At 40.2% G+C, this 17,596-nt stretch overlaps 2 protein-coding genes and 1 pseudogene across 2 annotated transcripts; all 3 read right to left on the reverse strand.

Annotated features, from left to right (window-relative positions):
• Nucleotides 1-220: 220 nt before the first annotated feature.
• Nucleotides 221-1,430, reverse strand: LOC113011862 (b(0,+)-type amino acid transporter 1 pseudogene; annotated as a pseudogene).
• Nucleotides 1,431-3,451: 2,021 nt separating this feature from the next.
• LOC113011861 (b(0,+)-type amino acid transporter 1-like) lies at nt 3,452-5,860 on the reverse strand. The gene has a single exon (XM_026151662.1). The coding sequence runs from the start codon at nt 4,686-4,688 to the stop codon at nt 3,960-3,962; it is 729 nt and encodes a 242-aa protein (XP_026007447.1). The 5' UTR covers nt 4,689-5,860; the 3' UTR covers nt 3,452-3,959.
• A 47-nt stretch (nt 5,861-5,907) lies between these two features.
• Nucleotides 5,908-16,508, reverse strand: utp25 (UTP25 small subunit processor component). The gene is made up of 12 exons (XM_026151657.1): nt 16,298-16,508; nt 15,269-15,308; nt 13,777-13,981; nt 13,467-13,694; nt 13,218-13,306; nt 12,070-12,480; nt 11,739-11,955; nt 11,455-11,657; nt 10,175-10,357; nt 9,894-10,003; nt 9,520-9,765; nt 5,908-6,385 (listed from the first exon to the last, which is right to left on the reverse strand). Exons 1-12 carry the CDS (start codon nt 16,396-16,398, stop codon nt 6,130-6,132), a joined length of 2,289 nt encoding a protein of 762 aa, XP_026007442.1. The 5' UTR covers nt 16,399-16,508; the 3' UTR covers nt 5,908-6,129.
• Nucleotides 16,509-17,596: the final 1,088 nt, after the last annotated feature.

Raw genomic sequence — 17,596 nt, forward strand, 5'->3', positions numbered from 1 at the left:
CAGTCCACTCATCACTCATAACAAGATAAATTATATACAATCCTGACTAAAAAGCCAAAGTCTTGGATCGATTTGTCTCCTTTTTTTGTATACCGGTAATATTAAACACAAACAGTAAATGTTCAAATTCTGACTTTTTTGATGTCTTAAGAACATTTTACCTGTCATCCCTGAGGCTTCTAACGTTCTAAAAACAAAAGGTGAAGAGTTCCAGGTATTTAAACCACAGTTGTTGATCTACTATTAATCATGTGTGTCATCACATGAACCATATTGTTAAAAAAAAGTACCAGTTTTTGAAGCTCTTAAGACTACCATGACTTAGATTACTGCAAACCCACGCAGACTTACTTCTGGATGTTTCACCTCCTCAGTTAAATAATTTAAAGTGTTCCAGCCATCATACGACCACAAGCCCTGATAGAAAGCAATGCCAATGGAGCTGATCCCTGCATTGGTTCCCTCAAATGAGTCCTCAAAGTTCTCAGTGCGGCCCTGGAAAAGCACCACAATGCCTCCCAGGATGATCACCACCAGGGCCACCACCTTCACTGCCATGGTGACCACCTGGATGCCTGTGGCCAAGCGGACGCTCAGACAGTTGATTATAGCCAGCACCAAGATTGATACAGCAGCCATTAACTTCACAGCCAGCTGTGGAGGAGTGCAGCCACTGTAAAAGGGGGCCACAGCATATTCAGCAAAGATGAGAGCGACTCCTGTGCCACTAGCCGGCCTCATGACCATGATGAAGCTGAAGACGAACATGAAGGCCACCACTTTCCCTGCAGTCCGCAGTATGTAAATGTACTCAGCTCCAGACTCTGGTATGATAGTGCCCAGTTCAGCATAGCACAGACCCCCCAGCATGGCTATCAGTCCACAGCAGGACCATATAATGAAGCTGGCCCCTGGGCTCCCAATAGTGGAAAGGACGTACTGGGGAGAAATGAAGATCCCAGATCCAATCATGGTTCCACCAATGAAGGAAACTGCTCCTATGAGCCCCACTTCCCTCTGCAGATTGAGTCCATGTGTGTCATGTCCCATGGTCAGAAAGCTTTTGTCTTCTCTGAAGCAGCGGACAAGAAGACCTGTAGCTGTAAAGTGTTGTCTTTTACATAAGAGGCGGAGCACACTTAATTATACAGCTACGAAAGTAAGGCGAGGCTATCATCAGCATGGCTGTTTAAAGTTCTTCTTTTCTCTTAGGTTTCACGTAAGCAGTAATTTATTTTAGGTTTTTTATAAAACACTGACAGGGAAGTAAAGCATTAAAAATATACATGTTTTAAATCATTTCAGTCTTGCTTTTCTACAGTAAAAGTCCCTGCAAACCGAATGCATTCTACTAGTGTCCTCAAAGTCAGAGAAAGACTGTCTTCAGTCCTCAATATAATGTTTTCTTGTGTCTGGACCTACATGAATAGTTTGGAGAGCTGTACTGGCAGCAGAAAAATACCTAATCTGAGAGAAGACATGAACATCTGCTTAACAATGTTAACAATGTTATCATAGAAAGGACATGGCCAAGTAAAGACACCAAGTTATTCTTTGCCTCACAGCTCAGTCTGTCCTCAGTGTACTTTCAGAACTGATAAAACCTGGTCAATAAAAAGCAGAGTGCACATTTAATGCAGTTACTCTGTGTTTTTTCTCTCATTACTCAACTACTTAAACATAAGCTTTTCAAAATAAAACAACTTATAAATAAAATACAGGCGGTCGGTATCACCATCTGTATATGAAGAAATGACTTCAATGTTCAGTTCTGAATTATAGGTGTTTAATTCACGTGTTTTACCTAGCTCCGCGTTATTAGGGCAGGGATAGCTCAGTAGGTAGCTTGGTGGCCCCATGATCGGAAGGTCGGGGGTTCAACGCCGCTGAACGGCTACCCTGAGGTACCCCTGAGCAAGGTACCGTCCCTACACACTGCTCCCCAGGCGCTGCATTGGTGGCTGCCCACTGCTTCACTGGGTGAATGGGTTAAATGCAGAGGAACTATTTCCCTATGGGGACTAACACATACACACATTAGTTATAGTTTCAAAAATATTTTAATAGTTACTATGTACTTTAGAAAAATATAAAAACTAACTAAATATTTTGGGGGTACAAAAATATATGTATATATACTAGAAATACCCATACATTTGTAATAAGACAGTAACATTAAATGGTAAAAATGGTAAATGGCCTGTATTTTTACAGCGCTTTAGTTAGTCCCTAAGGACCCCAAAGCGCTTTACACTACATTCAGTCATTCACACACACACATTCACACACTGGTGATGGCAAGCTACACTGTAGCTTAACAAAAATAAATGTATAACTATGCAATGAATGAATAAGTGAGAATCTTAAATAACCACTCCCACTCCAGAAACTAAAAAGCTAAAAATAAAAATACGAGAAAAATAAAACTGCTTAGCAATATGCTCTCATGAACAGCACGAGCAGTTCTGCATGACTTAGCACAATCCTAACTACCAGGTTATAGCGCTGTAAAGCCTGCAAAACCACAAACTCTCCAGTGCAAACTGTGGGTTGAGATGAGATTTTTGCATTATGAACCGTTTAAAGGCACTCAATTTCTTGCTGCGAGATGCCCCAACTAACACACAAAACACCAGATTTAAAGTTGCCGTTGCACTCAAAAATATTTATTTGGGGATTTTAATCCTGAGCCACATCTTATCAGGAAACCTGATAAATATAAATATTTGTCTACTCTGGGATAAACTAGTGTGGACCAATAGATTAGGAAAATGAGTAACTATTATTCTGTTATATTCTGAAAGGGAGATTTTCTTTTTATAGGGGAGAAATAATTATTTGATCCCCTGCTGAATGTTTAGAAAGAAAAGAACAGCCTCTAATATTGTTAGAGCAAGATTCTTGTTCATTGTCTGATGTTGTGTTAAATGTCTTTTCTATTGCTTTTGCTTGACTTGCTGTTTGGCTAACTCTGACATATTTACATAAAGATGCACTGTCCCGTTTAAATAAATACATTAAAAATATAATAGAGCCGAATAAACTAAATAGATAAATGCAAACGGATCTAAGCCTGAACACAGGAGCACAGAGTGAATCTGGACTTCAGGAGAAAAACCCAATAATCATTTAATGGGCTCATGTTACCAAATAAATGAATCTATCATTCAACATCTGGGCTACATCCATCTTTGTCAGACATTAAATCATTAAATTATTCTCAAGGTCAACTTAATAATTTATTGAAAAGCTGACTCTTAAAGGTACCAAGATTTAAAATGTGTCAGAAATGAGTAACAGCTTATAACCGTTTAAATACATAACAATGTGATACATGTACAATGTTCCTTAATAAGAGAAAAAAATATATAAAAGTGATCATATTCTTTTTCACTTGGTCTTTATTACTAAACAGAGATTAATTTGACCAAATCATTCAATCAACGCCTACTCCGACATCGTATTGCGTTTACAAACTTGGGCGTCTACGTCGCCTGCCCGCCTGTGTGATGAATACCTCATCTGCATTTTATGGCTAAAAGGAAAAAAAAAAGTAGTTATACTCAAATAATGTTGTTTATTAAAATGGGTTTCAACAGAACAAGTTTTATGATAAGAAACTATTGATTTAAGTTTAGGGTCTTATTATGCTGCCGGAAGATTAGAAATAGGAAGAATATCAACAGAAAAAAACCCGTTTTTCTTTATGTGATGTTATAATGCACACTAGTAACAGATAATCTTTCTGTTAGATCTAAAATTAAACCGTTTATTTATTTATTACCTCTGTCGCTACTGTACTTCTGTGGCCTCAACATAAAAGTCTCAGTCGGTTATAGCTCAAAGTTCACGTTAAACATTTGTAAATTTCTCAGCAATAAAAATAAATTATTTTCTCCCTGCAGAGAACCCATTACTTATTTATTCGGGGTGATTGTGTTTTACAGTCAGGGCATGGGTCAGCCTCTGAAGGCCCTCCCACTTACCTCGGGACGTTTTAACTCTTCAGTCACTGAGTTCAGATTGTTCCAGCCGTCGTATGACCACAGCCCCTGGTAGAAAGCAATTCCTATTGAATTGACGCCAACATTTGTGTTCTCAAAGGAGTTTTCAAAATTCTCAGTGTGGCCTTTGATAAGCATCACCACACCTCCTATGATAATCCCTGCCAGAGCCAAGACTTTGACTACAGTAAAGAAAACTTGGATTGACATTGCAAAGCGAACTTTCATGCAGTTCACGGTGGCGAGCGTGATAATTGCCGCTGCGGCCACGCACTTCACCACCAGCACCGGAGGGGGGCAGTCTCCGTAGAAAGGAGTCACAACATAGGCAGCAAAACTCAGTCCTATGCCAGCAATGCCTGCAGGTCTCACAAAGAGCACAGAGCTAAAGATGAACATGAAGGCAAGCGCTGGACATGAAGTCCTCAGAATGTAGATGTACTCGCCCCCTGATTCTTTTATAACTGTGCCGAGCTCGGCGTAGCAGAAAGACGCCAGAATCGCCAGCAGGCCGCAAGACGCCCATATAACCAGGCTGGCACCGGGGCTCCCGATGGAGCTGATCACCGTCTGTGGGGTCATGAAGATCCCAGATCCGACCGCCGTCCCCACGATGAGGGACACGGCTCCCAGCATCCCCAGCTCCCGCTTTAGTTTGAGCTTCTGCGGCTTTTCTTCCGTCATCACTGCAGTTAAACAGCTGCCTACAACCTGACACCTTTAACAGCGGAGAAAACACTATAATAGCGTGACCAAAGTCACTATTGCATCAACACAAGGAGTTAATAATTATGTGGGCGGCTCATACAACCACCTGTTTTGCTTGGTATTCTCACACGTTTGCTGGGCTTCACTGATTGGCTGCTTCAGGGACGACAGGGATGCCCAGCACCTAAGCAGCCCTGAGTCAGAAATATGTAAATCAGACCGCAAAGACTTTCTTGTACTCCTCCATTGGCCTTGAGATGTTATGTTACCCGCTAATAACATATTATCCCAATAGAGCATATCACGATGAGACTGCAAAATAGGAGGTAGAGCCTTCCGCTTTCAGTGTCCTCTAGACAAGGGCTGGTTTCACAAACACACTCTAGATCAATTTTTAGGGTAAGACTAGACGTCATTTTGTGCATTTGCTATTCGAATGGAAGTTAGACTGTTTTACAAAAAGACCAATTCAAAGCCCTAAAATAGTCTCCTTACCCGCAGGACAGCTTAAGCCTTGGACTTATCAGCGCTTTGATCAGCTGCATTTAATAAAAAGAGGAGAAAAATGCTCATAATCTATGGTTCACCAGTATTTTTACACATTTCTGCATGCATTATCTTTTGTGTTGTCTCTTTAATGTATTGTTTCAATTAATAGTGGCCTCTATATACTCCTCCAGCTCTCTTTGGTTCCCTCATGCCCCAAACCTGATGTAATAGATTGTTACCCCTCCACTAGCCTTACTTTGCTGGGGTTTCTTGATGCTTAAAGACGGTTATTATCTCCCCACCTTTGCTTGTTTAGTAGTCATAAAACAAGAGCAAAATGGAATTAAATAAACAACCTGTAAAAATAGTGTTCACCTTCAATGACCTGTCTGAAATGGGGGTCTTCTCCTAGCTTTGAACCCTCAACATCAACATTTACATGTTGAGTTTGTGAGTTTTAGTCTCTCCACATTTATATCCATGACGATCATGGTGACATTAAGGTTTTAATCTACACTGTCCTTGTTTGAGTTTTATGAGGATTAATCTGAACTATAAATCATGCAAAGCTACTCTCGCAGGTTGTTTTGGCTTGAAATTCTCATAAGATTACTGCATTATCACCTCATGAAAACTATTATGCAATTATTTTGGCACTTCATGGCCGTGTTAGGTCACATTTTGCTATGCATGAACTTTAATCAAGTAAAAGATAAGGAAAGTTTTTAATAATAAACATCCAACTCTTCTTATCAGTGACAAGTTAATAATCTCTTTACAAATGAAAGGAATGTTGTTGCAGGAGACCATAAAACAAAGCCAATAAACATGTTTTCTGGTGCATTTGGAAACTTTCCTGATTATTAAGCATGGTAAACACCTATGCTCAATTTACTCCAGTGGTCCTTTTCATATTCATCCAGTGTCATCACACATTTTTGTCTTCCCCTCCCGTGACAAAGAGGTGAACAGCCTTGTTGGAGTTCAGCATCTGTCCTGCTCGCTGTGCTCCGGTGATGGCAGCCAGTTTGTGAGCGTCGTAGCGCGAGTAGAGTGCCGTGCAGGTCCAGCTGGCCTCCTCCCCCTGAGTTGCTGTTGCCAGCATGTTACACACCTCGCTATAGAAGTGTGGGAAGGAGGGCAATCCATAAAATATCAGGTTCTGGATCCCTTTGATTGTGTACCTAAAAGAAGCATGTCAGAGATCAGACTCTTTTAAACCAAGGACAACATGGTCCATCATCTTCTCACGTTTTTTCCAGCTAAAAACCCTGGCTTTATACTTGGAGGAGCTGACTGTCATCCAATCTGCAAGCTGGATTTCTGATGCTGATGCAAACCAAGCTATGGTAATACAAGGACCAAATTCCCTGCAATAATAGGCCAGTTCCCTTAAAGTCCACAAAACACATGTAGACTGGTTGGATAAACTTCAACACACATTTGAATGCCCTTGAGAAGATAAAGGCCTCGTCCAGTGATGAAAAAAAAAGCAGTGAAACAGTTTTACCTAGAAAGATGCCAAACTGAGGGCAACCTGGGTTAGACTAGTAAGATTTAGTAATAAGATTCTATTAAAATGAATAGTCAGCAGCTTGGATACCCAAGTTGGTGCTGATCTTTCAAAGGTTTAAAAAAACAAAAAACCCGACTAACTACAGACGAGCAATTGAAGTGTTGCTAAAGGCAACGGAAAGTGCATTAAAGTAGGCCAGGTGCATTATAAAAGCATGACTAAGACATTCATTAAAAAAAAAAGAAAAAAAAGCTTAGAGCCACCAGCAGTGCTTTAAGGGAGCTGACATAGTTTCTTTTTATTGGCACATAAATTACGGTGTCATCTGCAATTAGTCCCATAGGGAAAAATAAAGAGAAGAGAATTGGCCCAAGAATTAAACCCATTGGACTCCACATGCAAGAGTGGCTGAGGAAGAAGTCTGTCACCAAGACGAGCCGAGAAGGTTCTCTGTGTTTAAACCACCCTCGATGCCTTAGTGTTCTACACGGGACAAGAAACTTGTGTGGTTCACAGCATCAGAAGCATCAGTAAGATTTAAAAGCACAATAATAGTGAAGTCATGCAATTCACAAAAACATGGATGATTTTCAGAACAGACTAGAAAACTTCCAAAATACTGTAAAAAGAACTGCCGTTTTAAAAGTACAGTTTTCTCTAAAACTTTAGGTATATATGGCAGTTTTTAAATAAGTCTAAAATTAGAGAAAACCAAAGCATTAGGATTTGTGTTTTCATCGGCAGGAGTACCACAGCTTATTAACATCAGTCTGAACGGCCTATTTATTTTAAACAGTGGTCTGAACGATTGGTCCAATAGTCTTCCAGAGCTCTTTAAAACGGATCAAGGGGAGCAAATTAATGGGACAAGACACTGGCTAAAGCCGAGTGATTATTCTCTTTAAGCGAGAGGATAGAACTGATATAAACTGTCCTTTATTATCTCCTACAGCAGAGGATATACTAAACCAGTTTCTATAACAAGAAACGTTATAAGTACATGCATTGCTGATGCGATTTGACTTTTCAACAGCCTGTTTAACCCGCAGCTGAACTATCACGCCGAACGATTACACTATCACGCTGGTGTAATAAAATCTTATCAAGGTGTTACCTTGAGAGCATAGATTTAAGCTTCCTAAATTGAGATCGTGAGCTGTATTAATTGATCAAAGTGCATTCAAGGATTTAATGTAACTTAATTTGCTTAGTAATAACTGTTGGAGTAGCTGCAACCTTTAATTTAAATAATTTTCATTTCGGATCGGCTGGAATAAGCCATGAATGCAAGGCTCTTTTTTTTTTTACGTTGCAGTAATTGTAAACAAGGAGGAAATTAGTTGGATAAATCTAGCAGAAAATGGCTTCATGTTTTCTTTTGAAATATTTAGGAGTTATTCCATGATTAGACATTTATGTGCTCTAAATTACAAAAAGAAAGAAAGAAAAGAAGCATCAAAGCAACAACAAGATGAAAACACCTGACAGTACTACAATTCTTCTTCTGACTGCTCCCCTAAGAGGTTACCACAGCAGATAATCTGGCTCCATTTCAGCCCAGCCCTCTGTTACACCAAACCTCTGCATGTCCTCCTTCACTTTATTCACAATTCTTCTCGAGGTCTTCCTCTTTGCCTCCTGCCTGGCTTCTCCATCCTTTGTCGAATATATCTCATATTCTTTCTCTTCACATTTCCAAACAAGCTCAGCATTGGCTCTCTAACGTTGTTTTCAAACTGAGCTGTCCCTCAGATTACTTATTTCCACTCTTGTCCAGGTCACTCCCAATGAAAATCCTACCATCTTCAGCTCAGCCTCCTGTCTTTTTGTCAGTACCACCACCTCACAAACCACACATCATAGCAGCTCTCACTACCATCTTGTAAAACTTCGCTTTCACTCTTTCTGCTATTCTTCTATCAGGTATTTAAAATCTGCCTGTTCACCTCTTCACCTGTCTCCCCCAGAACAGACTAGAAAACTTCCAAAATCTCCCCCTTATTCACACACACATTCTGTCCTGTCATCTGCAGAGACTCATGCTTGACCCCGTCTGTCAACCTGTTCATCGCCAATGCAAACAACAGGGGGCTCAGAGATGATCCCTGATGCAATCCCACCCCCACATTCATGCCCTGTACCAGGCTCACATACTTCTCTGCCACTTGTGACTTCATCATACAGTACCATAGTTTCTCTCTTGGCAACTTGTCATATGCAGCTATCAGGTGAGTGCAATAAAATGGATTACAAATATATATCAGTTATCTGGTGACGTTAACTCTAAAGATTAGTGCCTTTAAAGCCTTCACAGCCGACAGAAGCGACGGATATAAGTTCTCTTACAGTTGAATCTCTAAAGTTTAGTAAAGCCAAAAGAAAAGTGTTACAAGCTGAACAGGTAATAAGCGACCAATTGGTAAAAGCTGGTACAGTCTTGTTATTGAAACTCCCACAACAGGGATGTTTTTTTGGCTTTAGATTGTGACACTTTGAGTGGGTATAAAATTTATTTGGTTGCTGTTTGAAAAAAACAAACAAACAAATTAAAAATCCAAACCAGATCTTAAATGTCTTTTTAAGGCCCCGAAAAACATGCAGATTAAACAAAGCTACATTTTGACCACCCTTTGCACCCTGAGGGTCTTTAACTTAGGAAATTCCCACCATATTTAACATACCAAAGTTATTGTACAAAATAAATCAGATGACTCAGAGGTGGTCAGGTGGGTTTTTTTTCTTCAGATTTGTTTGATTTACTATGGAAAAGGCCCACATGACAGGGCATTACAAAGAACTGACCTCTTGTAGAAGTGAAAGCGCTCCGTAAAGAGCATGAACTGTTTCTCCCCCTTTTGGAAAAAGTGGCGTGCTCGGGACACCTCGGATTTGCTGGAGTACTCGCAGACGCTGGCAAAGTTCATCTCCTCTTTCTTCATGTAGTTACGCAGCCGAACGTAGTCGAAGTAAGACGGGATGTAGATCAGAGTGTGTGACATAACCGAATCCTTGTACTGCGGCAGCACTTTGTCTATAAAGAACTGAAACCTATACACAAAATCGGAGAAAACAACCAATCAGCTGCCAGGACCTATATCGTAGAATGCTGTGAGAGAGAAAAAAAGAGCACTAATGTCAGGAGACAGTTTAGGGTGAAGGTACACGCTGGACTTTACCGAGCATCGTGGTCGATGAAGCTGGCGGAGGAAAACATCTGGAAGACATGAGGCAGCTGGACCAAGACCTGGCAGATGGAACCAGTTTTTGGTATGTTCTTTATGACAATCTGAGCCAAAAAACACACAAAGAAAACAAAAGAATTAACACCTTAGTTAAAACCAAATCAATATGAACCTGCAGATATTTCCGAGCCTTGTTCTGAAAATGTTACACGATAAAGGGTGTACATCCACCACCTCTCTCTCTCAGCAATAGTAAAGTGTGAAGTGTGGCCTACCTGTCCGCGGTAGTTGGCGCAGTGCTTGGAGAGGATGTTGTTGATCTGTGGGTCCTGAATGGAGCTGAAAACCAGCGTCTGCCTGTAGTGTCGGGCCCAGTTGTTCAGATTCCACATCCTCACTCTGGAAAAGTCGACACCGTGGGAGTCCAGCGGCTGCAGGTTCATGTGCTTCATCACATGCTGGTGACCATAACGGGGAAAAACAAAAGGAAGGAAATAATAACATTATGAGGAATTATGGAAGATAAAAGCTCAGAATTTTCCTGCTATTCATTTAAATCAGATCTGAAAAAATACATTTAGAGGAAAGATTTCCCTGATTTCGTCGTTTTTGCTTCTCCTATTAAAAACGATGTAATGTGGATTTTTAAATGTGCTACATAAATGAATGATTATTATTGTTATTACATCCAGAGTACTTTGTAAGTAGCATCTGCTAATAGCTGATCCAACATAGTTTTAATGGTACCAACTTGTTCAAATGTTAAATACTAAGGACAGTCACCATGTTTAAATGCTCGACTAGTCATTAAATTAAAAGCAAAACGTTTTTCAACCATTTCCGGAATTACTATGCTACTATGTGCCAGACACTAATAAACAGAAGTGAAGAACACATTAAAAGCATTAAAATGAAAATCAGGGCTTGTATAAAGCTAAAATGTCATAACTTTATAACAGCTATACATACTGATTTAAAGTGAGGGTGCAGGGGAAGTTATGCTTAAGAACGGGTGAAAAGGTCTTAGTAAATACTAAATAACGTTGACGCCTATCCCTACATAAAGGCTTAAAAGAAAGCTTAACTCAGCTCATGAATTATTCTACAGGTTGGCATTCTCGTAATGGCTTTTGTTTCCTTTATAATCACTCAATTAGGTCTGTAAGCTTTTTGTTTCCATCAAATCTGTAAAAAAACATAATGAACTTCCTCCATTATCACACTGAAGTTTAATTATTACACTGCGCAGATAAGAAACAGGATAAAGCAAGATAATTTTCCAACTAAGATTAAAAAGTACATTTCATCACTCTGGATGGGATTTAAATTGCAGCAGTAATAATAATAATAATAATGATAATAACTCAAATGCACTTTGGACTTTGATTGTGATAAATGAGTAGAGCAGGTAGCAGTAAAAGCATGAGTGAAGTAAATCTGGTCAGAATGAGTCTTAAATGAAGCTTTCATCTCATGTTTGCATTTAAAATGCAAACATGTTTGTTGTTTATGCCCAAAATTGCTTCCTAGACAGCAGAGGGCGCTACGTTCTTACCAGCACGTGCTCCCAGTTCTGCATGAGGAAGACGTCTGCCTGATCCACCACTAGCAGTTCGATAGAGGACAAGAAATCAAAGTCTCTCTTGCGTTCTCCTTCTGCTCCCAGCACAGTGCGAAGGCCCAGAGGAGACGTGATGATGATGTCGGATGAGTAGAAGGGGGCATAGAGGCGCATGCTGCCCTTCAAAATGGAGACACCTGGAGAGGACAGAGCAGGAGAAGGTCAAAGAGACAAACTCGGGTTTTTAAAGAAGCTAGGGTTCTTTTTTCAGAGCGTACCTATCCTGAAGTGATCGTCCACGTTGCCTGTAAAGATAGCGTTATAGTCGTCTGGTCTCTGCAAATTGGGCGGCTTCTCATCCTCGTCCTCTCCAAATTCTTCCTTGAACTTCTTCTTGTTGCTCACCATCACTTTCTTGCCTTTAGTCTCCAGCAGGCTGATGAGCGTATGGACGACCTGCAGTGCGCTTCCCCGAAATGGAACGAGGATCAGGACCTGACAGATTCATCAGGGCGATGACAGCAGGTTAGCAGATACTCAGCAATACTGATATGTAAGTAAAAAGAACAAGAACAAAAAGAAGAATAAATGAACATTTCTGTGGATTACTTTTGGCCTGGTGAGTCCTTGGTCTCGGAGTTCATCCTGTGGCTCGGCTCCGGCTTTAGTCCGACTCTTCTGCTCTTTCAACTGTGAGTTATGAGCCAGGACCTGAGAATTAGCCTTCAGTACATGGTTAAGCACATGGAGGCAATATGCACTGCGCACATGTGGTCCCTGCTTGACAGGGCATGTCTCCGGGTAGTACAGATCTTTATAGGAGCCCATTAGGGCCAGCAACTCCAGCTGGAGAGGGCTGATCTCTTCGGCCTGCCCTTTATGATTGAACGTCTGGTTCAGATCCCTCCAGCGTGTCTCCACAAGTTTATGGAAAACTGGGAGGTTTGTGTCTGTCTGGGGGCCGATAGGGCCAAACTTCTCCAGGGGATTGGTGCAAAGCAGAGTTCCCAGCTTTGGCCACTAAGAAAGAGAAAGGCAAAGGCTGAAACTTTACGTTTTGTAATATGATAAGAGCGGCACTTCAATTTCAACTTTTATATTCCAATTCTTGGGAATATTTCTGGATATTTATATATTAGAGTTATTTGTATTAGAGCTATTCTTTAACGTATTATTTGTATTTTAATTTGTTTGTTAATGTTCTTATTGTCATGGAGCAACTGAGACCACACAACTTCCTCTGGGATTAATAAAGCATTTCTGATTCAGATTTTATGACCTATCATGCTTTTACTTCTTTTATGTGATATATACACGTATACAATAATGGATGCCAATATTAAACATTCCCAGAACATGTGCAAGTTGCTCCCGTGAGCCAGAACCTCAGTTTTAGGCTTCATATTTTACTTATGGCTCCGTGTGATGTCACTGAGCACAAATACGCTTAACACAATCACCTCAGGCACATGGCTTGGGACTAAAAGCACATAAAGTCCACCCCTCCTTGCTAATCAAACCCTATGTTTTAGAGGTGGAACCAATCTGAAGAAAGTTTGGGGGGGGGGGGGGGGGGGGGGGGGGGGGGCCTTAAAGGAGAAGGGGCTAACACGGTTTTTGTCAGGCAGAGGAATATAAAATGAGGGGCTGCACCAAGGATCAGCAACATAAAGCTACTCTACGACTAAAAAAATGCAGCTGTCGATGAGCATTAGAAGTCTCCTTTAATGAAGATGTATTTAATGAGACTGGTGTACCGTAATCTGAGTCTTTGATTTGCAGCCCGATGTTATCTTCTGCACGTCCTCTTCGTCAAGCTCTGTGTCCAAATGCTGGACAAACATGTCTGTAAACAAAGAGCAAAACTATAAGACACACCATACTCGTATCTAGAGCTGATAAAACAAATGTACAAGAAAACATTTAAAAATCTGTTTTTTAAGATACTAAATAATTCTGCTAAAGAATTCAGGAGATCTTTTTTTCCCCTCCAACCCTTTAAGTACCTTTACTATCTTCGTCCCGTGTTTCCTCCTGTTCTCCTTTTCCCGTGAAGTTGGTCTCCAGACAGAACTGGGACTCATGCTCTTTGTCTACAAACTCATCTCCCGGCTCCTTCCTGTCATCCTCCCCATCTCCTGCTTCCATCAAAGCTTCCTCTCCATCTGCAGGTTCTCCTTCTCCCTTTTCATCTTCATCACCACCCTCACTTCCCTCCTCAGCATCAATCTCATCTGAGATGGAAAAAACACAAACACATTCAGTGAAATCCAAAGTGGTTGTTGAAATAAAGAGCTCTGGAAACAAACAGCTCACCTTCACCAAGAAGCTCCTCCTCTTCTTCCTCCTCCTCCTCCTCCTCATCATCTGTGCTGTCCTCCTCTTCGCTCTGAGCTTCACCTCTTGGTTGGCTGAGAGTTGAAAGAAGTTTCTGATAGGCTGTTTTCTGCTCTGGTTCCTCCTCTTCTTCTTCTGGTTCCAGCTCATCGGCCTCTGACTCAGATTGTTCTGGACTTGACGGCTAAAAATTAAAAAAGGTAGCTCATGAATCCATTTATTATCGCTGTGTTGATGCTGTTCACGATTATTGCTGTTCACTGAATGTGGCATCATCGCTTTGTGTATAATAGTGAATACTGAACCTAAATCTAACCTCAAAACTGGATCAAATGTGATGGTTTATGCAAGGATGGGGTGTCATAGATATTAAAAAAAAGTATATTACAGATTAATTATTTTAAAAGTAACTATTTATTTACTCACTTTACTGTCTGAAGAAGGTAATTTGATACACGACATTACTTGTTCATTACTTCAGATGACCTGAGATGCTTGGAATGACAAATTAACAATGTAAACCTTAGGCTAAAGCAGCCACTCCCCAAGTCAAGAGTGTGCAGCCCACTTACTCTTGTTAAGAATGCAACAGAAATATTGTATTTCATTAAAACATGTACTCAGAACCCATAAACCACACAGGCTTTAGGTTATACAGTCATATGCGAACACTAACGCAAGTGACCCACCTGCCACTGGGACACAAACTTACTTACTTATTAAATTTAGCCTTAGGTCACAGTAATGTCACAAACTACCACCTCATACTACCAGTTTTGTTTCCCTTTTTATATAAATAAATACATTTATACAAGTCTGTAACTGAACATACTAGTAAGTAATTTCAAACTGAATTTCTGTTATTACTCTGGCCCACCTACAGTTCCTTAGGCAGCCCACCAGGGGGGCCCTAGCCCACCCTTTGGGGATCAGTACTAAAAAGCTTTGATTTTGTTCCGTGGTCTTTCCTGTTACACTTCTTTGAAGACCACCACCTGGAGCGCATGCATAGCTGATCACAAAAAACAGGCAGGCATGCAGCCGTCCGCACGGACCCTCGGGCTTGCCGTGTTACGATAAAACTTAAATCAGTCTAACCTGAGAGGACTCATCAATGTGGAAAGTATAATCAAGGCTTTTTTGGAAGACACTCACACAAGACATTAAGTTTTAAAACAAGTCTGACAGCAGCGTTGGTAAAAACGAGCCCAAACTGATAAAATAAGACATTTTTAAATTTCATGTATTAGAGGAGCCAAAACAATAAATACCACCTATTATTACATACTTTAAGTAAAGCATTACAGTGCAATACAATGTAAAAAAGGAAAAACAAAGGCACAAAATGAAACAGAATTTTTTTTCCAAACTGTATTTATAGAATCATATACAGGAAGTCGGGGAGGAAAAGTAGACTTTGACAAGCCACACACTTTTTACAGCACTAAACTGTTTAGGACTTTCTACTCACCAGTTCCATTACTTGAGTTTTTTCAGGTCTTTCATTAACTCTGTAAAAAAAAAAAAAAAAAGACAGAGAGAAAAAGAGAGAGAAAATTAAATGAAGCTGCTCAGAAAACATATTTGTAAAAATATTGAAATTATTAGGACAAAGTAAAGCTTTGTACTAGTTTTACAACAATGATTAATAATCTGCCACTTATTGTAACCAGTAAGTGCAGTTTATTATATATATATATATAACGCATTGTTCTTTTGGCCTGCACCGCTGCATATGTAGATCAGAGATGGCACCAGAGCTGACCCACCAAAGGATAGAATTCAACCCACTGGATGGCTTTCAGAATTACATGTAAAAACAGCAGTCTGACAGCTCCCACAAGATGTGAGCTCCTCCTGCCGTCCGCATGGAGTCTTATTCACAGTTTAGGCAGAAAATAAACGAGGTCATCATTTAGAGCTTTAGCGGTGCTCCACCAGTTTCTAATCACACAGAGGAGCAGATAGCAGTGCTGCACCGGTGCCGATGCCTTTCTGCGGCTCTGTCCAGCTCTCCTTGTGTAACAGTCCATCTCCTGAGCTACCAGTAGAAAAAAGTACCACCAAATGCAAACCTATAGAACGATCAGCCAGGAGGTATTAGAAGCGACGTTGTGCTGTTGTTGCCTCTCCGGCGTACCTGCGTCACTTTCCCCAGGGTAGAAGAAACGGTTCTTACTGAAGTTAAAGTGTTAAAGTGTCCCCTTAAAATGCGCCATTCTTCTTCTCTTGTTTCGGCTTTACTAGGGGCTTAACTCACTGATAGTTTCTAATATTAAAAATCCATGTCATCAGGTAAACATCAGCACATTGCCCTCCTTAGAAAAAGTAAATTTAAGATGTTTGCTACATTTCTGTTTGTACTTTACACCGAGATAATACGGGAAAAACTACAGTTACATTTAAAAAATGGAATGAAAAACTAGAAATTAGCAGCCTTGCTAATATAAAGCAGCTTCTTCCTTTAAACCAGACCGGAAGTTGCTGTCGTTCTGCTTACACATCGTGAAAAGGATGTTCCTCTCCAAACTCCTTCAAGTGCTTCTTCTGTTTTTTGGATAAAGTAGTTAGAAACTGCTTATTTTGTTTTCTTTTGCCCATGTTGACACTCTGGTGCAGGAACACGTGTGAGGTCTGCTTCTTCCTCCTCTTGCTGTGCGCCAGCAGCGGGCGCTTCCTGCCATCTACAGGAGCGGGGTGGAATTACAGGCTGGGGACTTTATGATCCGTATATTTTATTTGGCCACGAATTTGCCCGATCCCTGCATTAGGATCAACATTAGGAAATGCACTCGCTAATGAGTTGCATGAGAAGAATGGAGAAGAACTTAACTAGTACATATTTTCCTTTGATCCTAGCAACACTTAAATGACTGGAAAGTTGTTTAGTACAATACAAAAAAAGCAAAACAAAAAACAAAACCCTCACAAACACCTGATTGATGAAAAACAAGGTTAGGTATAAAAACAACCTGCCAGAGAGGCTTTCAGAGGCAAATATGAGAATTTTGTTACCATTGATAGTTTAAAGACAAGCAGCTACATTCTCAGAAAAAAATAAAAATAAAACTGCAGTTCCTGCTGTGGCCACTTGAGGCTGGCTCGAAAAGTCGATGAATCGCCACAGATTCTAATTCTAAAATAATCAACTTTGTAGTCGATATGAACATGATTACAGCCGAATAATAATAATAATAATAATAATAATAATAATAATAATAATAATAATAATAATAATAATAATAAAAAAATAATCCTGGTCTCTGTGGATAGCTTCCCATCTTATTTAATAATAACATAACATAAAAAAACTCACCATCTTCAAATCAAATCAGTTTATTTCTATAGCACATTTTAAAAGATTAGTGTAGATCAAAGTGCTTCACAATAATACCGCAATGCGGGCAGAAACAAGAAACAAATAGTACAATTTCAATTAAAATGTACAATTACATGGTGTAGTGCAGGCCAAGTGAAAGTCAAACTAATTTGCTTCAAAAGCTAAGTTGAACAGGTGGGCTTTTACAATTGAAACAATTGAATAGATTCCGATGTACGGATATCAACTAGGAGATTATTCCAGAGTCTAGATGCAGCAATAGCAAAGGCACGGTCACCTCTGGCTTTTAAACGAGACCTTGGTTGTATTAGGAGCAGTTGGCTGGAGGATCTTCGTGCTCTTTTTGGGTTATACAGGTCAAGGAGATCAGTTAAGTACCCACTAGCTAACTTGATGGTGGTAAGGCTTAAAGTTTTGCCTCTGGCTCTGTTCATTACTTTGTGTGACTTAACTGAACCT

This window comes from Astatotilapia calliptera, chromosome 19, assembly GCF_900246225.1.
Source record: "Astatotilapia calliptera chromosome 19, fAstCal1.2, whole genome shotgun sequence".
NCBI lineage: Eukaryota > Metazoa > Chordata > Actinopteri > Cichliformes > Cichlidae > Astatotilapia > Astatotilapia calliptera.